The sequence below is a fragment of the Danaus plexippus genome, assembly GCF_018135715.1.
Source record: "Danaus plexippus chromosome 9 unlocalized genomic scaffold, MEX_DaPlex mxdp_26, whole genome shotgun sequence".
NCBI classification, from domain to species: domain Eukaryota; kingdom Metazoa; phylum Arthropoda; class Insecta; order Lepidoptera; family Nymphalidae; genus Danaus; species Danaus plexippus.
Window position 1 is genome coordinate 682380 of NW_026869848.1, and position 15595 is coordinate 697974.

A 15595-nucleotide genomic window follows, 5' to 3' on the forward strand; every position below is an offset into this window, starting at 1 on the left:
ATTAAGAAAAGCGATATTTTACGACAGATGAGCTATATTTGATAACTTAAAAAATATTCTTACATGGTTTGCAGATGGTGTTACAACAAGGTTTGAATTATTGGTTTTTCATGTCGAAATATGGATTCAAATGTCTCATAGTAATAAATAAATACGATGATGAATTGTTGATATATATCACTAAAAGATGGCGCTGACGAACATGAACAACGATATATTGGTGACAAATTTTGCCCGATAGATGGCTTGCAACTGTATTTATTTTACAAAAAAAACTAATTTATATGTTTTTGTCTAGAAAAAAGTGATTCAACAGATACATGCCACCATTTAAACGACATTTTAAGCCTTCCATTAACTCTTTATTGTCATATTTTTACCTTTAGGTCTATCGACTAGGCAAGAAGATTTATCAATAACATCTTTGAATCGACCTTTGTTGTCTATGACTCAAATTTATTGTATTAAGAATAATATGTCCATCATATTTTCAGTTCGCCAAATATTAGAGAAATTGGACGTCAAATCCGGCAATACTCTATTATTTTGATCTGATATAACGTTGACAGTCACGGATTTTTATTTCATCCTTAAGTAAAAGAAAATTTATGTTCATTGACGCCGTTTTAGAATTTTTAAGTATATAGATTTTATAACTAAAACGATCATAATATTAAAAACATGAACTTCAGGAGTTGTGATGGAATCTTATAGATATAATTTTTGCATTGTCCATCCATTGTTCAAATCTTTTATCTATGATATGACATCATGGTTTTTATCTGTCACTTTATTTTCGATTGGACAAGTCGTCATTGAAATTGAATGGTACGTCCAATATTACACTGTTGTCGTGAACTTAAATAATATAGGCAATAGTGATTCTACATTGATTTTCATGGCGATTTAAAATTTTTGTTAATTCATAACGTTCACAATTTCAGCTGTATGGATTTAAGTACAGATCGTGGCATAAAATAACTAAAGCTGAACTGATAAAAAATAAAACATTGGCCTCCGGAGCTGTGATGGAATCTTACTTTAACGATACAAGCAGACGAAAAAAGTCTACAGTGGAGGGTTACAAATGATTAGTAATACAACTTCTAAGACACTCTTATAATTTGGTTGATCGCTGATCGACACATTTTATGTGCGCGTGAAGGTGACATGAGCACAAACAAGAGGCGCGGAGCTAGCAGTTCCAGTTGTACCGTCCCCGGGGTGCCAGCGCTCGTGAACGTGTCGACCGCGATGTCCGCAGACCTAGCGTCACTGTTCGAATGCCCGGTGTGTTTCGATTATGTACTGCCACCCATCCTGCAATGCCAAAGCGGGCACCTCGTGTGCTCGAGCTGTCGCCCCAAATTGTCCTGCTGCCCGACCTGCCGCGGCCCCCTCGGCAACATCCGCAACCTGGCCATGGAAAAAGTTGCTAGTAACGTGATGTTTCCTTGCAAGCATTCTAACACAGGTTGCACAGTCACCCTTGTCCATACAGAAAAAGCGGAACATGAGGAAGCATGTGAGTTCAGGCCCTATTCCTGCCCCTGTCCAGGAGCCTCATGCAAGTGGCAAGGTGGTCTGGACCAGGTTATGCCACACCTTATGATGTCTCACAAAAGCATTACAACGCTGCAAGGTGAAGATATAGTGTTTCTGGCTACTGACATTAATCTGCCCGGAGCTGTCGATTGGGTGATGATGCAGTCTTGTTTCAATCATCATTTTATGTTAGTACTAGAGAAGCAAGAAAAATTTGATGGCCACCAGCAATTTTTTGCCATTGTTCAACTAATAGGTTCACGAAAGGAAGCCGAGAATTTTGCATATCGGCTTGAACTGAATGGTCACAGACGAAGGCTAACCTGGGAGGCGATGCCACGTTCCATACATGAGGGTGTTTCATCGGCCATTATGAACTCTGATTGTCTTGTGTTCGACACCTCCCTTGCACAACTGTTTGCGGACAACGGGAACCTCGGAATAAATGTCACAATATCTATTGCTTAATATACACTGCCATTATACCGATGGATTACCAAACAGAACTTATAGCATTGAGTGTTAAGTATTTTTTAATGTTTTCAAGCCAATGAAAGGATACCAGAACAGAAATCGAGATGTAGATAGATATAACTATTAAATTATATATATATATATAAATATATATAAAAAAACATATTTTGTATGACACAATAAATTTAGCAATACAAGCAGATAGCTCTCATAATACAAGAATATTTACATGGGTTTGATTACCAAATTAATGTTATGTAATGGCAAAATTATTCTGTACTTTTTTTGTCTCAGTTTGTGTGTTCAAAATTAGATTTAAGTAGAGGGAAGGGGAATTCATTGATCGGAAGGGATTCCGTCTTTGATTCCAGCTTGTGACATGTGATTATGATATTCCAATGAACAATTATTTTCTATTATAGTTTGTATATATGCATGTGGGTAAGGTTCAGAAATATATTTAATTTGCCGAACATTGGTTGCATACGAATACCGATCTAATGTTATTCAACGAGTGAAGCGACCGAACCTATCATTCTATATTCGCTTCCTTTAAACTGTATTTATCTCAGTATTATATGGTTGTGTTGCATGTATAAATTTTTTTAAATTTACCTTAGGCCATGCAATATATATTTCTCTCAAGTTGCATAACGGACATTGTATTTAACGCTGGAATTAATCAAAAATTTGTTGTGCATCATTTTAAAATTACACCGAGGACATTTAATCATATTTACAATTGTTTCTTAAAAAATTAATCAGTAATGCATAATGACATGTAACATGTATGCACAATGTGTGACCGCCCAACATAATTTGAATGATTACCTTATGTACTGTTGAAGGTTTGGTTGTTGTTGTTTTATTTATGAAGATCCATGTTACTTATAAAATATTTACTCCTCAATTCGTTTCTCACTTAGTCGTGGCGTGGATCAGTTACTTAGTATAGTTTTATTATTTAATATTTTGTAAATTTTAGGTGAAGCAAAGTTTATGAAAGAAAATGCTTTTAATAAATTTTGTAAATGTAAGATATGCAGTTTTTATTTTTATATAGTGTTTCGTTTTATTCACAACTTACTTTCAGTTTTGACACGGTGCCTCCGGACGATTTATTACTTTCGTTTGTACTATAATTACATACTCTGCGAATATCTAATCTGATTAAGATAATTCAACTGTTTGAAAGTCGCCTGACATGCTTTTCTTAATTTTTTAAGTATAACATGCATTATTTTAAAAATTCCGTAGAATATAACGAATCAGAAATTAAAAGAACGCCTAAAGCAATTTAAAAAAAATAATGTAAATATTACGTAGTTTAGATTCGTTTCATACACAAAAAAATATTCATTTATTGAATGGCATTCATTAACATCTTAATTTACTTTTTTATTAATACAGTATCTTACAAACTAACCTAAGACACATGAAAAGACATACATGTACACAAACTTCTTCACATTGCCTAAAATCATTAAATGAATAAGTCTCCTACTGAAACTACTGTAATAGAATACTCATTGATATTTTCTATAATACAAACATTCAAATAAAATATAATTTACACAACAAATTTCAAGAACAATATTTATTCTAAATTGTCTCAGACTATATACTCAAATAATTCATTAAATAAAACAGTTTGCCGCCATATTTAAGTGTTTTTTTTTTGTAAATGTTTTACGGCTCTGGATACGAGTACATATTTAAGTGTATAATAGCAGTGTTTTCATATCGTATGTGAAAGACGCGAGTCATCACTCACCAAAATAAAACCATTTCTTAATGTTTTAATTATTTGTTGTCATTTTACTGATTTTTTTTTGAGAATTCAATACAGTATTTATTATTTTGATTTTTGGGTCTAACTGAGCCTGGCTTTAATCAAGACCTCTTTATGCCTGTATTTAAGCACAATCTTTTTTTATATCGTATGATTTATAAATAATGTGAGAAAGTAATTAAAAACAATATATACCACCTCGTTACTAAATTGTCATATCCATAGAGTACAAGTGGGTTTATTTACACATTTCTTGTTCCGCCTACAGATCATAGAAAAATTTTATCTAAATAGAAGCTGTTTTACATTTAATTTTTATCGTCAAGAAATGTTGGTTCAACTTTTCTTGCTGCTCTGAGGCAACAGTGGGGATGGTAGCAGGCAGGCACCGGAAGGTGAATTATTTTCATCCAAAATTGAAGTGGCTTCAGCTGGTACAAGACCGAATGGATCTGATTGTTCTGCGTTCGTCTGAAAATCATTCGTTCTATGAACCACTTCGAATGAATCCGAAGCGTCTTTATTTTTTGTGTCCACCAATGTGAACTCATCAAACTTCTCTAGCATGGCGTAATTACTAGTTTGAGGCGCGAATGGATCGAATAACGGATCCTTTTTTATTCCATCAGGACTGAAAGGGTCTTTCGGCTCCTTAGGCGTGTCTTCAGCGTAACTGTTATCGCCGCTGAGGTCGGACAGGTCTATGTCATAGTTTATATTACTCAAGCCGAGACTGAGATTATCTGGACCAAACTCCTCCGGGGTCATCAGTTCATCCATCCTCTCGTCGATGGATCTCGAGTCGAAGAGAGGAAAACTGATCGGGGAGGGGGTGAGGAGTTCAAAGGATCCCGTCTGTTTCGATTCCCACGGCTGGTTCTGAGGGGACTTCGGAGGTGATTTGTCCATGTCGAAACTTAAAACGTTTTCTGTCCTACTATTCAAAGCTTCGAACTGCAAATCTACTTTCTCTTGCGGCTTCGTATCCGGTATGTTAATCTGTGGTATCATCTGTTTGTCTTCTCCTGGAACCGTGGTCTTCGATGTTTCGAGGTCGATGAGTGGTCCAGTAGAATTCCGTAGGATCCGAAGTCGGGGAAGTTCTCGACGTGGTTTTATTTCCAGCGGAGTTTTCGCTAGCACATCCTGCACTTTCTTTGCGATTTCTTTCTGCAACAGGAACAAACAGTTATTTTTGTCTTAGTGACCACTTTATAATATTCTTGACTATATTCTCACCTCAAACGTTTCAGCGTTATTTGCGAGCCGTTCGGCGTCATCCTGTAACTTTTCTATTTCTTCCATCAGTTTCTCGGCGTGCTGTCGTTGTTCTTCAGCCTCCTTCACAGCTCCACACAAAGATAATGCAGCCGCCTGTACATTTAGGGTTTCTTTATAGACATTTTGTATTCCAACCAACTTAACGTAAACTATTTTAGACATAGAAATGAACATCGGCAGTAACGGATCGAAAATCAAACTAGGGCTTAAATTCGTTTCACACAGTCCTTACCCAAGTGCTGCCACCGATAGAGGCAGGCATCGCCATATAGCAGTCAAACTCCTTCTTGTCCATGCTCAATGACTCGGCCGTCAAGTTCTCTATGAAGGACACCGCGCAACACTAGCAGCAGAAAGTATTGTAACTTTGATCACAACGCTTTATTATCAAGCAAACTTAAGTATTAAATTAAAGAAAATTCATGGACACGTGCTGGACTCGTATCCACAACATCCGAAACATCGCGTTACTCGACTGCATTGTCTATTTGAATTTGAATTAAAAATACAAAATATGTCGAGTCAATATTGCATCCTGAATATTTATTGCTATACATGTATCATAGGCTCGCCTCGCCTTTTGCGAACAATATCGGTATATTTGGTAATATTGGTGGACATGTTACCAAGTTCGTGAAGTAATAGCCAGCCTCGCCAGTCATTAACCTCTGCGCGTTACAGAAGCGTGTCACGAAGTTGATGTTGCTCACAAGGCGCGGGGGATTCGCCTTCAACACCTACATGAACACGAGTTTAAACAAACTACCATACGGGAGGACATTGGTTTGGTGGGTTTGGGAGTCAGCTTTGCTGCTAACACAATCCGACGGTTCGTCCGGGTTGTGGATAAAAGATTGCCCTATGTGCAAAAAAAAGTTACACTCACTAATAAATAGATAGGTTGTTTAATGGTTAAGGCTCAAGTTCCAGTAAAAGTTCAACATTTCTGAGCAGATCTATTTTTTATAACGAAATAATAAAGCGTGAAAGACGATTTTGACGCTTAGTTTCTATACAAACTGAACCTACACTTTTACTTGGCTACGTAAGTCGTACATGAGAGGAGGAATATAAAGTGTAAGAGGTCCTATTATATTCTGGACTAAAGATCATCGACTTACAGTAAAGATGAGTTTTGGCAGCAGATCGTCAGCTGATGCTGGCGCACCGCACAGTTCCAGTACGTGGATACACGCTCTGCGGACGTGGGCCAGCTTACCGCCACCATAAGGAGCTCCATCCATAGCCAGCAATTCTAGTAATATAATTGTTGCAAAACGTATTGGATCGCGCTAAATATATTTTAATATAGTAAGTTATTTGGATAACTCTATATACAAAAATCACATGTTAATAAATTAATTTATTAATGTTTTAATTTTTAATAATGAAATGAATAGTGTGTAGTCGCTGAAATAAATTCAGTTGCAACTCAAGTTTCTCTGTGCTTAGTGTGTACTAACCGCTAATGGCTTTGTACAGCAGTTGACTGCATTCGTTGGAGTGGTCCAGCTTGCACTCCAGGTGCTTCTCTCCGACCCAGCTCAGCTGCTGGATTCGTTCTGACATGGCGCGGTCCAGACGCTCGTCCTCAGTACCGTGGGGAGAGAACACAACACCTGGAAGGCTGGATATGGGGATGTATGCTGGATATATCACATTTTTCAAAAAGAGTCAAGCCAACGGTGACTTACAATTAAGTGTAATTTTTATACGTAACACTGATTGGTTTTTGTTAATAATTTAGTTGTTATCTTGATCTAGTAAGGTCAAGATCGGAGATTATCTTGATGATGAAAACGATAAGAAAAAGCCAACATTATAGTAATGATTTTTACCTATACAACTATAGTATAATCGTTACAAGTTACTTTTATAAAAGCGGGATAGGACTTACAAGATAAAGTCCAATTACTTTATTATATAAAATGTCAAAAGACGACCTCATTATATCGCTCTATCTTTGCGGTATAAAACTTTCTGAGGGATGGGACGTCCAAACAGATTGCATATAAAAAATATAAGATCTGTCCACGCGAAGTGTTCATGATGTATAATCTCTTATTATCAACGACTCACTCGTGTAAGTAGGTCATGGCGTGCTTCTCCACGAAGTCTATGAGCCTCTCCTTCAGCTCGGGCTCCGCGCTCACCAGGTGGGGGGAGTTGTCCGTGTACTTGATGAATTGCTACATAGCCGTTGATTAAAACACTTTATATAGCATTATTATTACGTAATCATCTCATGTTACGTAAATGTCTCCTCGCGAGAAGTGAGATTAGTTTCTGTTATAGGGCCATATTTGTACTGCATTTTGTCCGTCTCAATGTTTGATGTCCTTTGTGATATTTTCATGGTGCAAGTATTAGTAAATAAATATTCAATATATTATATTAAGAACGTTATACATGGTGAGTTAATTACGAAAATTATTTCGTGAAGTCAAACATAAAGGTAATTAAGACTAATAGTCAATGAGATGAACATGAACATAACGTAGTTTCAAACCGATAAAACATTTTTTGGATCATAGGCATTTACAGAGAAAATACGGCAAATTATTTAATACAATAAAAAAAAATGCATTTTTAATCTCGACTTTACAAATTGAAAATGGGAATGATAGATAAGCTATCTAACTATTAATTGTGATTACAATCTGTGTAATATAATTAAAGTCAAATGATAGCCCGTGACGAGAACCGAGCATAATATTTGTTGAAATCAATGATCACGGTGTAAACTCCGCGGAACCATTACTCTGGTTAGGATATAAACGCTAAACTGTCAGCTGATGCGAACAATTGCGGCCGCTATGACGACCAGCTGTAATGCAACATGCGATACATAGACGAAATAAACTTATACGATACAATCAGAGACAAATAAATGCCCTAATTACCTGATAGTATCTTTGGACCCTCTCTGATAGTTCGTCGACCGACATCACGTAAGACGAATTGATCACATCCCAGATGAAGCGGTGTACAAACACTCTACATTCCCTGTCCACTTGCACCGGTAGGTTTGGAAAGTTTTCCGCCCAATCCTTCTTCATCAGCTCGTACACGGTCGCCGGGACCTTGAACTCCGGTGGCTTCCTCTCGGGAGTTTGATCTTGAATTTCTAAATAGATTATTGTTTATGGCTTTTAAAACCTTTAAAAAACATGCTTAGTTTACTAAACACATTGTCAAGTAACATGTGTCACATGACGTCTTCTTAAGTGTAACTCACCGCTGCTCTTACTTTTGCTGAATACACTGAACTTCAGCAGGTTCGTCTTATTCTTCAGCGTCTCGCTCTGTCGGAGACGCTTCTCTTCAAACTTTGAGAACGACGAGTGTGAGGACAACTTCAATGAGCGCTCCATTTTCTTCTGCACCGGCTTGGGTAGAGTCGCGGTTAAGCCTCTCTCTATTTAACACATCTATATGTTATAACATTAACATTATAAGATAAAATAACTGTTCAGAAATATGTCTGGGATCTACTAAATATAATAAAAGGTAGCATTGTCATTATATTAAAAAAAAAATATATTTTTTATTAAATGAAATCTATCTTGAAACTGATTTATTTTATAAAGCATATCAACACCTATACATAACATTCATAAAAGCAAAGTTAATTATAAAGAATAAACATTTTTCTACTGGCAGTCTTCCATGTTATCTTCAAAAACTTTAAATATGTTGAAAAATATCTGAATTAATCCTAAAGATGTCTACAAATAATATTAAGAACAAACCTTTTATTGAATTTAGTATAAAATATTTTTTTAAATTATAAAACAGCTTTTTTTTATTGTGAACTAAATACTTAGGCTGTAAATGTTAAAACAAAATTTTCTTTAAAAAAAAAAGTTAGTCTATGATTAAGATCATTTTTTTATTTAAAACCACAGATAAAATCACGAAGACTATCAGATCTATGTATGTCATTGAATAAAATTTATCTACTTGAATAAAAATGATTAAATGACAGGATAACATATTTAAATTTATTATAACAACAAACAATGTGGGTGTAATAGAAATAAATTAATTTGAAGTTAGTTAGCACATTGCAATGTTGGTTTTAATAATTTTTGGCTTCATAATTTTCAAGCGGCTCTATAGTGTTTTAAGAGTGCCATGTAAAAACATACCTGGCACTCTTAAATTTATAACTAAACTCATATAATTCACTTTTACAATGTCAGAAAACTCAAAAGTGTCAATAGTATAAGAATATTGTATTAAAATACTGCATATTTCTATGAAATGTTTTTCTTTTATTTTATATTACATACCTGCCCATCGCTGTCTCTGGAGCTGTTCCCTGTGACATTTTGAACAATACCCTTGCCACTGAGGATTGCCAAAGAAGTTGCATCCATTCTTGCACTTCAGATCACTCTGATCTATTCGCAGTGACGGCATCTTGCTTGCAAAAACCATATACTTATAAGATCTTTGAACCCTTGGTCCATACCACATTTTATTATTAAAACTGGCTAGCAAATATCAACAAAATCTTTTCAACTAGGTAAATTTCAGGACTCTACACTCGAATAGACGACTGTAGTAAGATTCAAAAAGAAATTCAGCCCATCCTCGACATAATAAACAAAACAGACGGATGTATTGGACAAATGTCTTATAAACCATAGCTGTTATAACGGTGGCCGTTCAACGAATTTCTCCGTTATATAGGTTTCCCTTATCGTAAACGAACTTGAACAACCGATAAGTGAAATGTTCGTGTAAAACATAAAAACAGAAAAAACGTCATCACCTACCTTATAAATGTTTTACTGCAGTGAAAGTAATAAAAACATAAATATATTTATAGATAAAGGATCTATATTCAAATTGATATGTTAAAATAAATTAATCTGTTTTGAGACTTCATTAATGTGATTGTGATTCATAAATTATTAAAACAGAGTAAAATGACAGCAGTCAATATCAACTGTCAAAACATATGATCATTTAGAAGTGTCAAAATATAATAAATGCTCGTCGAGAAACACTTTTTTATAAGTTTATTTAGATTTTAAATGAATTCACATTATAACCGTTAACTTGGTAAGATTTAAAATAATGATTGTAGTAAGTAAAAATATAAAATATTGTCCCTTAATCGAATTGCTCAGACGAATATTATTATCAAAAATGAAACAAGGGAAATTTTCACTCGTTTTATTAACCTCTTTCAACTACAAAAATATTAATTACTAAAATATGTTTTTTTGAACCATTTTACGAAAAGTGAAATTTATTCTTGCACCTTTTATCCTTTTACGAGTTGGCAGACTATGATACCAGAGGTCGTTAGTCGGTGGGTTCATAAGTAGAACGCTACCATGCTCTAACTTTATGATCACTGAAATAATGAAATATACATTATACAAACGAAACTAAGTTTATGGATACTACGCGTTTTTTTTATTATTCCATAACTACATAATCTCGACAGTTCAATAATGAAAAAAAATTTTTTTTTTCATTTGAATGAGTGCACGCCAATATCTTATATATCATTAAATACTTATTTCTTTCCTTAATTAATTACGATGAAATATAAAACAAACAAATCAATTTCTGTCAGTTACTCTGTTTATAGTTTTGATTTCTTTTATATCTATATATATAAATTTTGTACCGTTACTATGGCGACAAGTAAACAAACAGTAGAAATTAGACACCATTAAAACTGTAACGTAGCGGTTATATATATTACTAATTGTAGGTAAAAATGGATTATCAACAAATACCTGATGGCCAGTATACAAAAACTATTTATACTATGGTAAGTAAAAATGAAACTGAATTTATGACTCCAAAAACAATATCAATACAAAATTATTCAAATTGTTATAATCAAATGATTCGACGTTAAAGAAATTACATAGATTGCAAAAATAATGCGATGTTTTAGAAAGAAAACATTAGTAAAACTAATTTTCTGCTACAAATTGATGTCTTTATCAATAACAAGCCAGCGTCTAAGACAATTTTGTATCATTACAGAAAGTACGTTTCAAATTGATTATTTTGAAGGTTATAACGAAAAATGAGCGTTATCACAGTATCTGTTAATAACGAGTGGATTATCTTGACCTAGCCCTTAAACCGAACCCATGCGGAAATAATTGCAATCAATTTATAAATATCCGATAAGTCGTTACAGTCGTTGCGATATAATAATTACGCATTTCTTAGAAAGGTCAAATATTAGGATTAACAAAACTAAGGAAATAAAAAAATACCTACTCAATAATTCTGACCTAATTAATTATTTTTTTTTTATCTAGGTAATAAATTCTCATACAAATTCTTATTCGTATCGATATTTGGCACAGATAAAAAAATAAATGAATTATATAATACTAACTGTGCAGTCTGGACATTACAAAACTAGGTACAATTCAATTAAGATCTGTTTATCTGCATTAATACTATTAAGATATATATGCTCACTCTCTGTTCAAATTGTATTATGTTAACATTAGCACGGTAAGAATCAGAGGGTCTTTATATTTGAATGTTGTACATGAGCAAATATGTTTGATTATGCAACAAATAACATGTTTTATTTGAAGAACATGTGTGCAGAATTTAAACCCGACGTATTTCAATAAAATTATACTTATAACAAAGTTATGAATGTCAATTTTGCAATGGCAACTTTTTTAATATCTCGCGATATTTTTCCAGATAAAAGAGTCCAGATACGAGGACGCTATAAAAGCTCTCAACGATGCTATTAACTTCAATTCTAATAGAGCTGGATTATCTCTTCTTGGATATTGCTACTATAGAACTCAGTCTTTCGTGGAAGCTGCCAATTGCTACGAACAATTATCAGCAATGCATCCTGACGTGCCCGAGTATAAACTTTACTTCGCTCAAGCTTTGTACGAAGCTTCCATGTTCGACGAAGCATACAAGGTTACTATGCAAGTAACCAGTCCGGAACTTGAGAAGAAAGTTACGAAATTACAGTCTGCTATAAAATATGGCGAAGACGACACCATGACAGCTAGAACCCTCGTAGAATCTTATCCTCAAGACGACCCCGACAAAGATATTAATCTGGGATGTTTGTTGTATAAAGAAAATCAATACGAGGAAGCATTGCAAAAGTTTTCTAAGAGCTTAAACATTCTCGGATTTAATGCCCACTTGCATTATAATGTAGCCCTGTGCTACTTCAGACTTAAGGAATATCCTCAGGCTTTGAAACACATCACCCTTGTTATTGAAAAAGGTATCCGGGATCACCCAGAATTAGGGGTCGGAATGCAATCCGAGGCTTCGGAGGTCAAATCCGTGGGAAATACTTTGACACTGCATGAAACTGCATTGACGGAAGTGTTTAATTTAAAAGCTGCTATAGAATATCAACTCAAGAACCTGGAAGCAGCCAGAGAAGCGTTGTCGGACATGCCTCCGAGACACGAACACGAATTGGATGCTGTGACTCTTCATAACATAGCTCTCACATCCATAGACATCAAACCTAACGATGGATTTGAAAAGCTTCACTTCTTACTCCAACAAGATCCGTTCCCTCACGAGACCTTCGCCAATTTATTACTTCTATATTGTAAATTTGAATATTATGATCTCGCAGCGGATATACTGGCCGAAAACGCTCAGTTTACTTACAAATATCTAACACCATATCTTTATGATTTCCTTGATGCTATTATAACAAGCCAAACATCACCTGAAGAAGCTTTTCAGAAGTATGAGGATATAGCTTCAAAACACGCCGAGCAGTTGAGGAAACTGACTAAGATCGTACAAGAAAGCCGGTCCCAAGGTGACAATGAACAAGTTAAGAAAGCAGTTATTGAATACGAAGAAGCCTTGGAAAGATATATTCCAGTGGTGATGGCTCAGGCCAAAATATATTGGGATATGGAGAACTACGGGCAGGTCGAGAAAATATTTCGTAAGTCCGTGGAGTTCTGTAACGAATCTGACGTTTGGCGCTTGAATGTAGCCCACGTTTTATTCATGCAAGAGAATAAGTACAAAGAAGCGGCGAGTTTCTACGAGCCCATAGTAAAGAAGCAGTACGACAACATATTAGACGTCAGTGCAGTTGTTCTGGCTAATTTGTGTGTGTCATACATCATGACCTCACAAAACGAGGAAGCTGAAGATATCATGAGGAAAATTGAAAAAGAAGAGGAGCAGCAAATATTCGAAGACCCCCAGAAAAAATTCTACCATCTGTGCATCGTAAACCTAGTTATTGGAACTTTGTACTGTGCGAAAGGAAATTATGAATTTGGAATATCTAGAGTTATTAAATCTCTGGAGCCTTTTAATAAGCGCCTGGGCACTGACACGTGGTTTTATGCTAAACGCTGTTTCCTGTCATTTCTGGAGAATCTCGCCAAACATCTGATTGTGGTCAAGGACAACACTATTAAAGATTGCATGCAGTTTTTGGAGGGTGCTGAGACTTACGGCAGACGTGTCAGCACCGTCATAGAAACACCGTTTCAAGAAGAAGATGCCCACAATAAAGCCAAACAAACAGTGACGTACGAGGCTCGGCTGTTGCGGTACATGTTCTACAAGTTACGTAGCATAGATGACTCTGTAACCATTAACAAATATGAGGATTTAAAATAAATTTACCTGGCGAGATGTTCTTTTTGAGGGGACCCGGTTTTCTTGCGTCTTTGTGCTTTAATACAAACGGTCTCTCCTCTCCGAACGATATTGAGGCTATAGGGTACTTAGGATCAAGGTCCGGCTCATTATCTCTGTGCTCTCCCATATGATCATTCCCGTTTCTGTATCTGGTGTACAAATCATAGTTTGAATTTTAGTTGGAACTACAATTTTTTAAGGAAAGTAAAACTCACTTATTGACTAAGACAAACTCATATTTTATGCCTTTCAAAGTAAACAAAAAATCTCGCAGCATTAATACAGGTTTGGGCCACGGTAAGGCTGGTACGGTTATGCCGGAGTAGGTGTATGTAATTCCAGGATCACCATAGGCCACTTGCTGTCGAGGCAGGGGATAAATTTTACCGAAAACTCTGAAAAATATGTGTAAAGATTTTAAATATTTGTTGAAAATAATAAAATTTTAATATTAGTCGTATTCTGATACACGTGAGCGGCGCAAGACATGAAAGGACATTTGTTAAGACGCACACAAAATATTTGTGGACATACAATTCTTCGGATAATTATTTTACAATATATATTAATAAACATATTGGATTAATTATAGTATTTTTCTGTTCTTTTGGGATAAGCGAGAATAAATTAATGTTTAAAAGTGTTTAAGTAATTACTAACATATTAATAATTTCACATCATTTATGTTATACAAACTTATTGAAACCTTTTTGTCTTTGGAGAAAATATGAATATTGTAAATAACATTTCAATTTGTCTGTATATTTGGCTTGAACAATTGAGTCATGTGCCCACCGCAATGGTCGAAAGTAGACCTATATATATTGTCATATTTACCTCTCCAGTTTTGCCGCTTGTATATCTTAAGTGGTAACTGATATACATGCGGGGAATCTAAGAGTAACAATTGTTTTAAAAACATCTTAAGTGTAATTTTGTAAGAATATAACAAATAGGTTACTATCATCTAAAGAATTTTAATAATTTAGAGTCAGAGGCAGCACAGTTTTCATTTTCATCATTGCTAGAGCATTTTGATCGACCAATTCACTTTTTTACTTACTTAATCTTGGCTAGATCTCCTGTAAAAAAGCATAAAGTTTCTTCGAGCTCCATCAGGATGCCGTCAGCTACTGATCTTGGTATTGGAACAGTATATTCAAGATCCAATCCATCATTTTTAATAACTTTCCAACTGATACAACTAAGATCTACCTTTTTTAAATTATCTGACATCATATGGTGGTAACATTCTAGAAAAAAAAAGTTATTTAGCAATATAGCAACATTTACATTAACGTCAAAATTATTAAACTGTAAACATTCATAGCAACTACCGACTTTGTATTAATTTTATAAATAAAAAGCTTTTTTATTCAAACAAGTCATAGGAAATGTAAAATTTTAGTGGAATACTTACGAAGTTATATTTGGATTCTAAGGTGATACCAATTCCTCGATATTTTGCTATAGAAAACAAAAAAAAGGTTTCAAATTTAATTCTTGATTTGATCAGAGACATGACACAATGACAGAACAAATTAATGTTGCAATATACTATTTCTGTCTGACTTTTTTAATATCAAATTAAATTATTTATAATTATATTTTCTTGCTCCTTTGAAAGTATATAGCATTCTCACATTATCAATGGTTTTACTTACTTGTTTGCAAGACATGATACTACATATACATAATTGTTCGTACAGTATATTTTTTGCACATAATACCTTCTTTATTCTGAAAGTTATGCCCACTAAGAAAACTATAAGAATGACAAATTACATTAACTCCCTTCAAGATCTTTGGTTAAAAACTTTATAAAATATTATACACATATGA

At 34.6% G+C, this 15595-nt stretch overlaps 4 protein-coding genes across 7 annotated transcripts; 2 read left to right on the top strand and 2 right to left on the bottom strand.

Annotated features, from left to right (window-relative positions):
• The first annotated feature begins 700 nt into the window (after positions 1-700).
• LOC116767537 (E3 ubiquitin-protein ligase SIAH1A-like) lies at positions 701-3056 on the top strand. The gene is made up of 2 exons (XM_032657905.2): positions 701-828; positions 945-3056. Exon 2 carries the CDS (start codon positions 1171-1173, stop codon positions 2011-2013), a length of 843 nt encoding a protein of 280 aa, XP_032513796.1. The 5' UTR covers positions 701-828; positions 945-1170; the 3' UTR covers positions 2014-3056.
• A 788-nt stretch (positions 3057-3844) lies between these two features.
• Positions 3845-10035, bottom strand: LOC116767480 (rab5 GDP/GTP exchange factor). Of its 4 annotated transcripts, none has more exons than XM_032657816.2 (11): positions 9877-10035; positions 9388-9517; positions 8331-8510; positions 7996-8219; positions 7172-7281; positions 6556-6719; positions 6214-6347; positions 5719-5829; positions 5325-5435; positions 5051-5185; positions 3845-4981 (listed from the first exon to the last, which is right to left on the bottom strand). In XM_032657816.2, exons 2-11 carry the CDS (start codon positions 9515-9517, stop codon positions 4148-4150), a joined length of 2133 nt encoding a protein of 710 aa, XP_032513707.2. In that variant the 5' UTR covers positions 9877-10035; the 3' UTR covers positions 3845-4147. The 4 variants fall into 4 exon arrangements, with proteins under 4 accessions (XP_032513707.2, XP_032513708.2, XP_032513705.2 ...); XM_032657817.2 differs by having other exon boundaries at positions 9388-9521; positions 9877-10027; XM_032657814.2 differs by lacking the exon at positions 9877-10035 and having other exon boundaries at positions 9388-9550.
• Positions 10036-10265: 230 nt separating this feature from the next.
• On the bottom strand, positions 10266-15305 carry LOC116767727 (DNA oxidative demethylase ALKBH2-like). The gene is made up of 5 exons (XM_032658181.2): positions 15174-15305; positions 14817-15006; positions 13969-14148; positions 13739-13902; positions 10266-10463 (listed from the first exon to the last, which is right to left on the bottom strand). The coding sequence occupies exons 2-5, from the start codon at positions 14990-14992 to the stop codon at positions 10315-10317; spliced, it is 669 nt and encodes a 222-aa protein (XP_032514072.2). The 5' UTR covers positions 14993-15006; positions 15174-15305; the 3' UTR covers positions 10266-10314.
• On the top strand, positions 10772-13745 carry LOC116767724 (intraflagellar transport protein 70A). The gene is made up of 2 exons (XM_032658179.2): positions 10772-10889; positions 11798-13745. The coding sequence occupies exons 1-2, from the start codon at positions 10836-10838 to the stop codon at positions 13730-13732; spliced, it is 1989 nt and encodes a 662-aa protein (XP_032514070.1). The 5' UTR covers positions 10772-10835; the 3' UTR covers positions 13733-13745.
• Positions 15306-15595: the final 290 nt, after the last annotated feature.

What these genes read in the sequence shown, in the direction of transcription:
- LOC116767537 (XM_032657905.2), top strand. Translation starts at nt 1,171, where the DNA reads ATGAGCACAAACAAGAGGCGCGGAGCTAGCAGTTCCAGTTGTACCGTC.
- LOC116767480 (XM_032657814.2), bottom strand. Translation starts at nt 9,535, where the DNA reads ATGGTTTTTGCAAGCAAGATGCCGTCACTGCGAATAGATCAGAGTGAT. An exon ending in CCAGAGACAGCGATGGGCAG is followed by an intron (nt 8,511 to 9,387) that starts GTATGTAATATA and finishes TGTGTTAAATAG; the next exon opens with AGAGAGGCTTAACCGCGACT. An exon ending in GGGTCCAAAGATACTATCAG is followed by an intron (nt 7,282 to 7,995) that starts GTAATTAGGGCA and finishes ACGGCTATGTAG; the next exon opens with CAATTCATCAAGTACACGGA.
- LOC116767724 (XM_032658179.2), top strand. Translation starts at nt 10,836, where the DNA reads ATGGATTATCAACAAATACCTGATGGCCAGTATACAAAAACTATTTAT. An exon ending in CAAAAACTATTTATACTATG is followed by an intron (nt 10,890 to 11,797) that starts GTAAGTAAAAAT and finishes ATATTTTTCCAG; the next exon opens with ATAAAAGAGTCCAGATACGA.
- LOC116767727 (XM_032658181.2), bottom strand. Translation starts at nt 14,992, where the DNA reads ATGATGTCAGATAATTTAAAAAAGGTAGATCTTAGTTGTATCAGTTGG. An exon ending in GGAGATCTAGCCAAGATTAA is followed by an intron (nt 14,149 to 14,816) that starts GTAAGTAAAAAA and finishes CATATTTTTCAG; the next exon opens with AGTTTTCGGTAAAATTTATC. An exon ending in CAAAAAGAACATCTCGCCAG is followed by an intron (nt 10,464 to 13,738) that starts GTAAATTTATTT and finishes TCATTATTTCAG; the next exon opens with TGATCATAAAGTTAGAGCAT.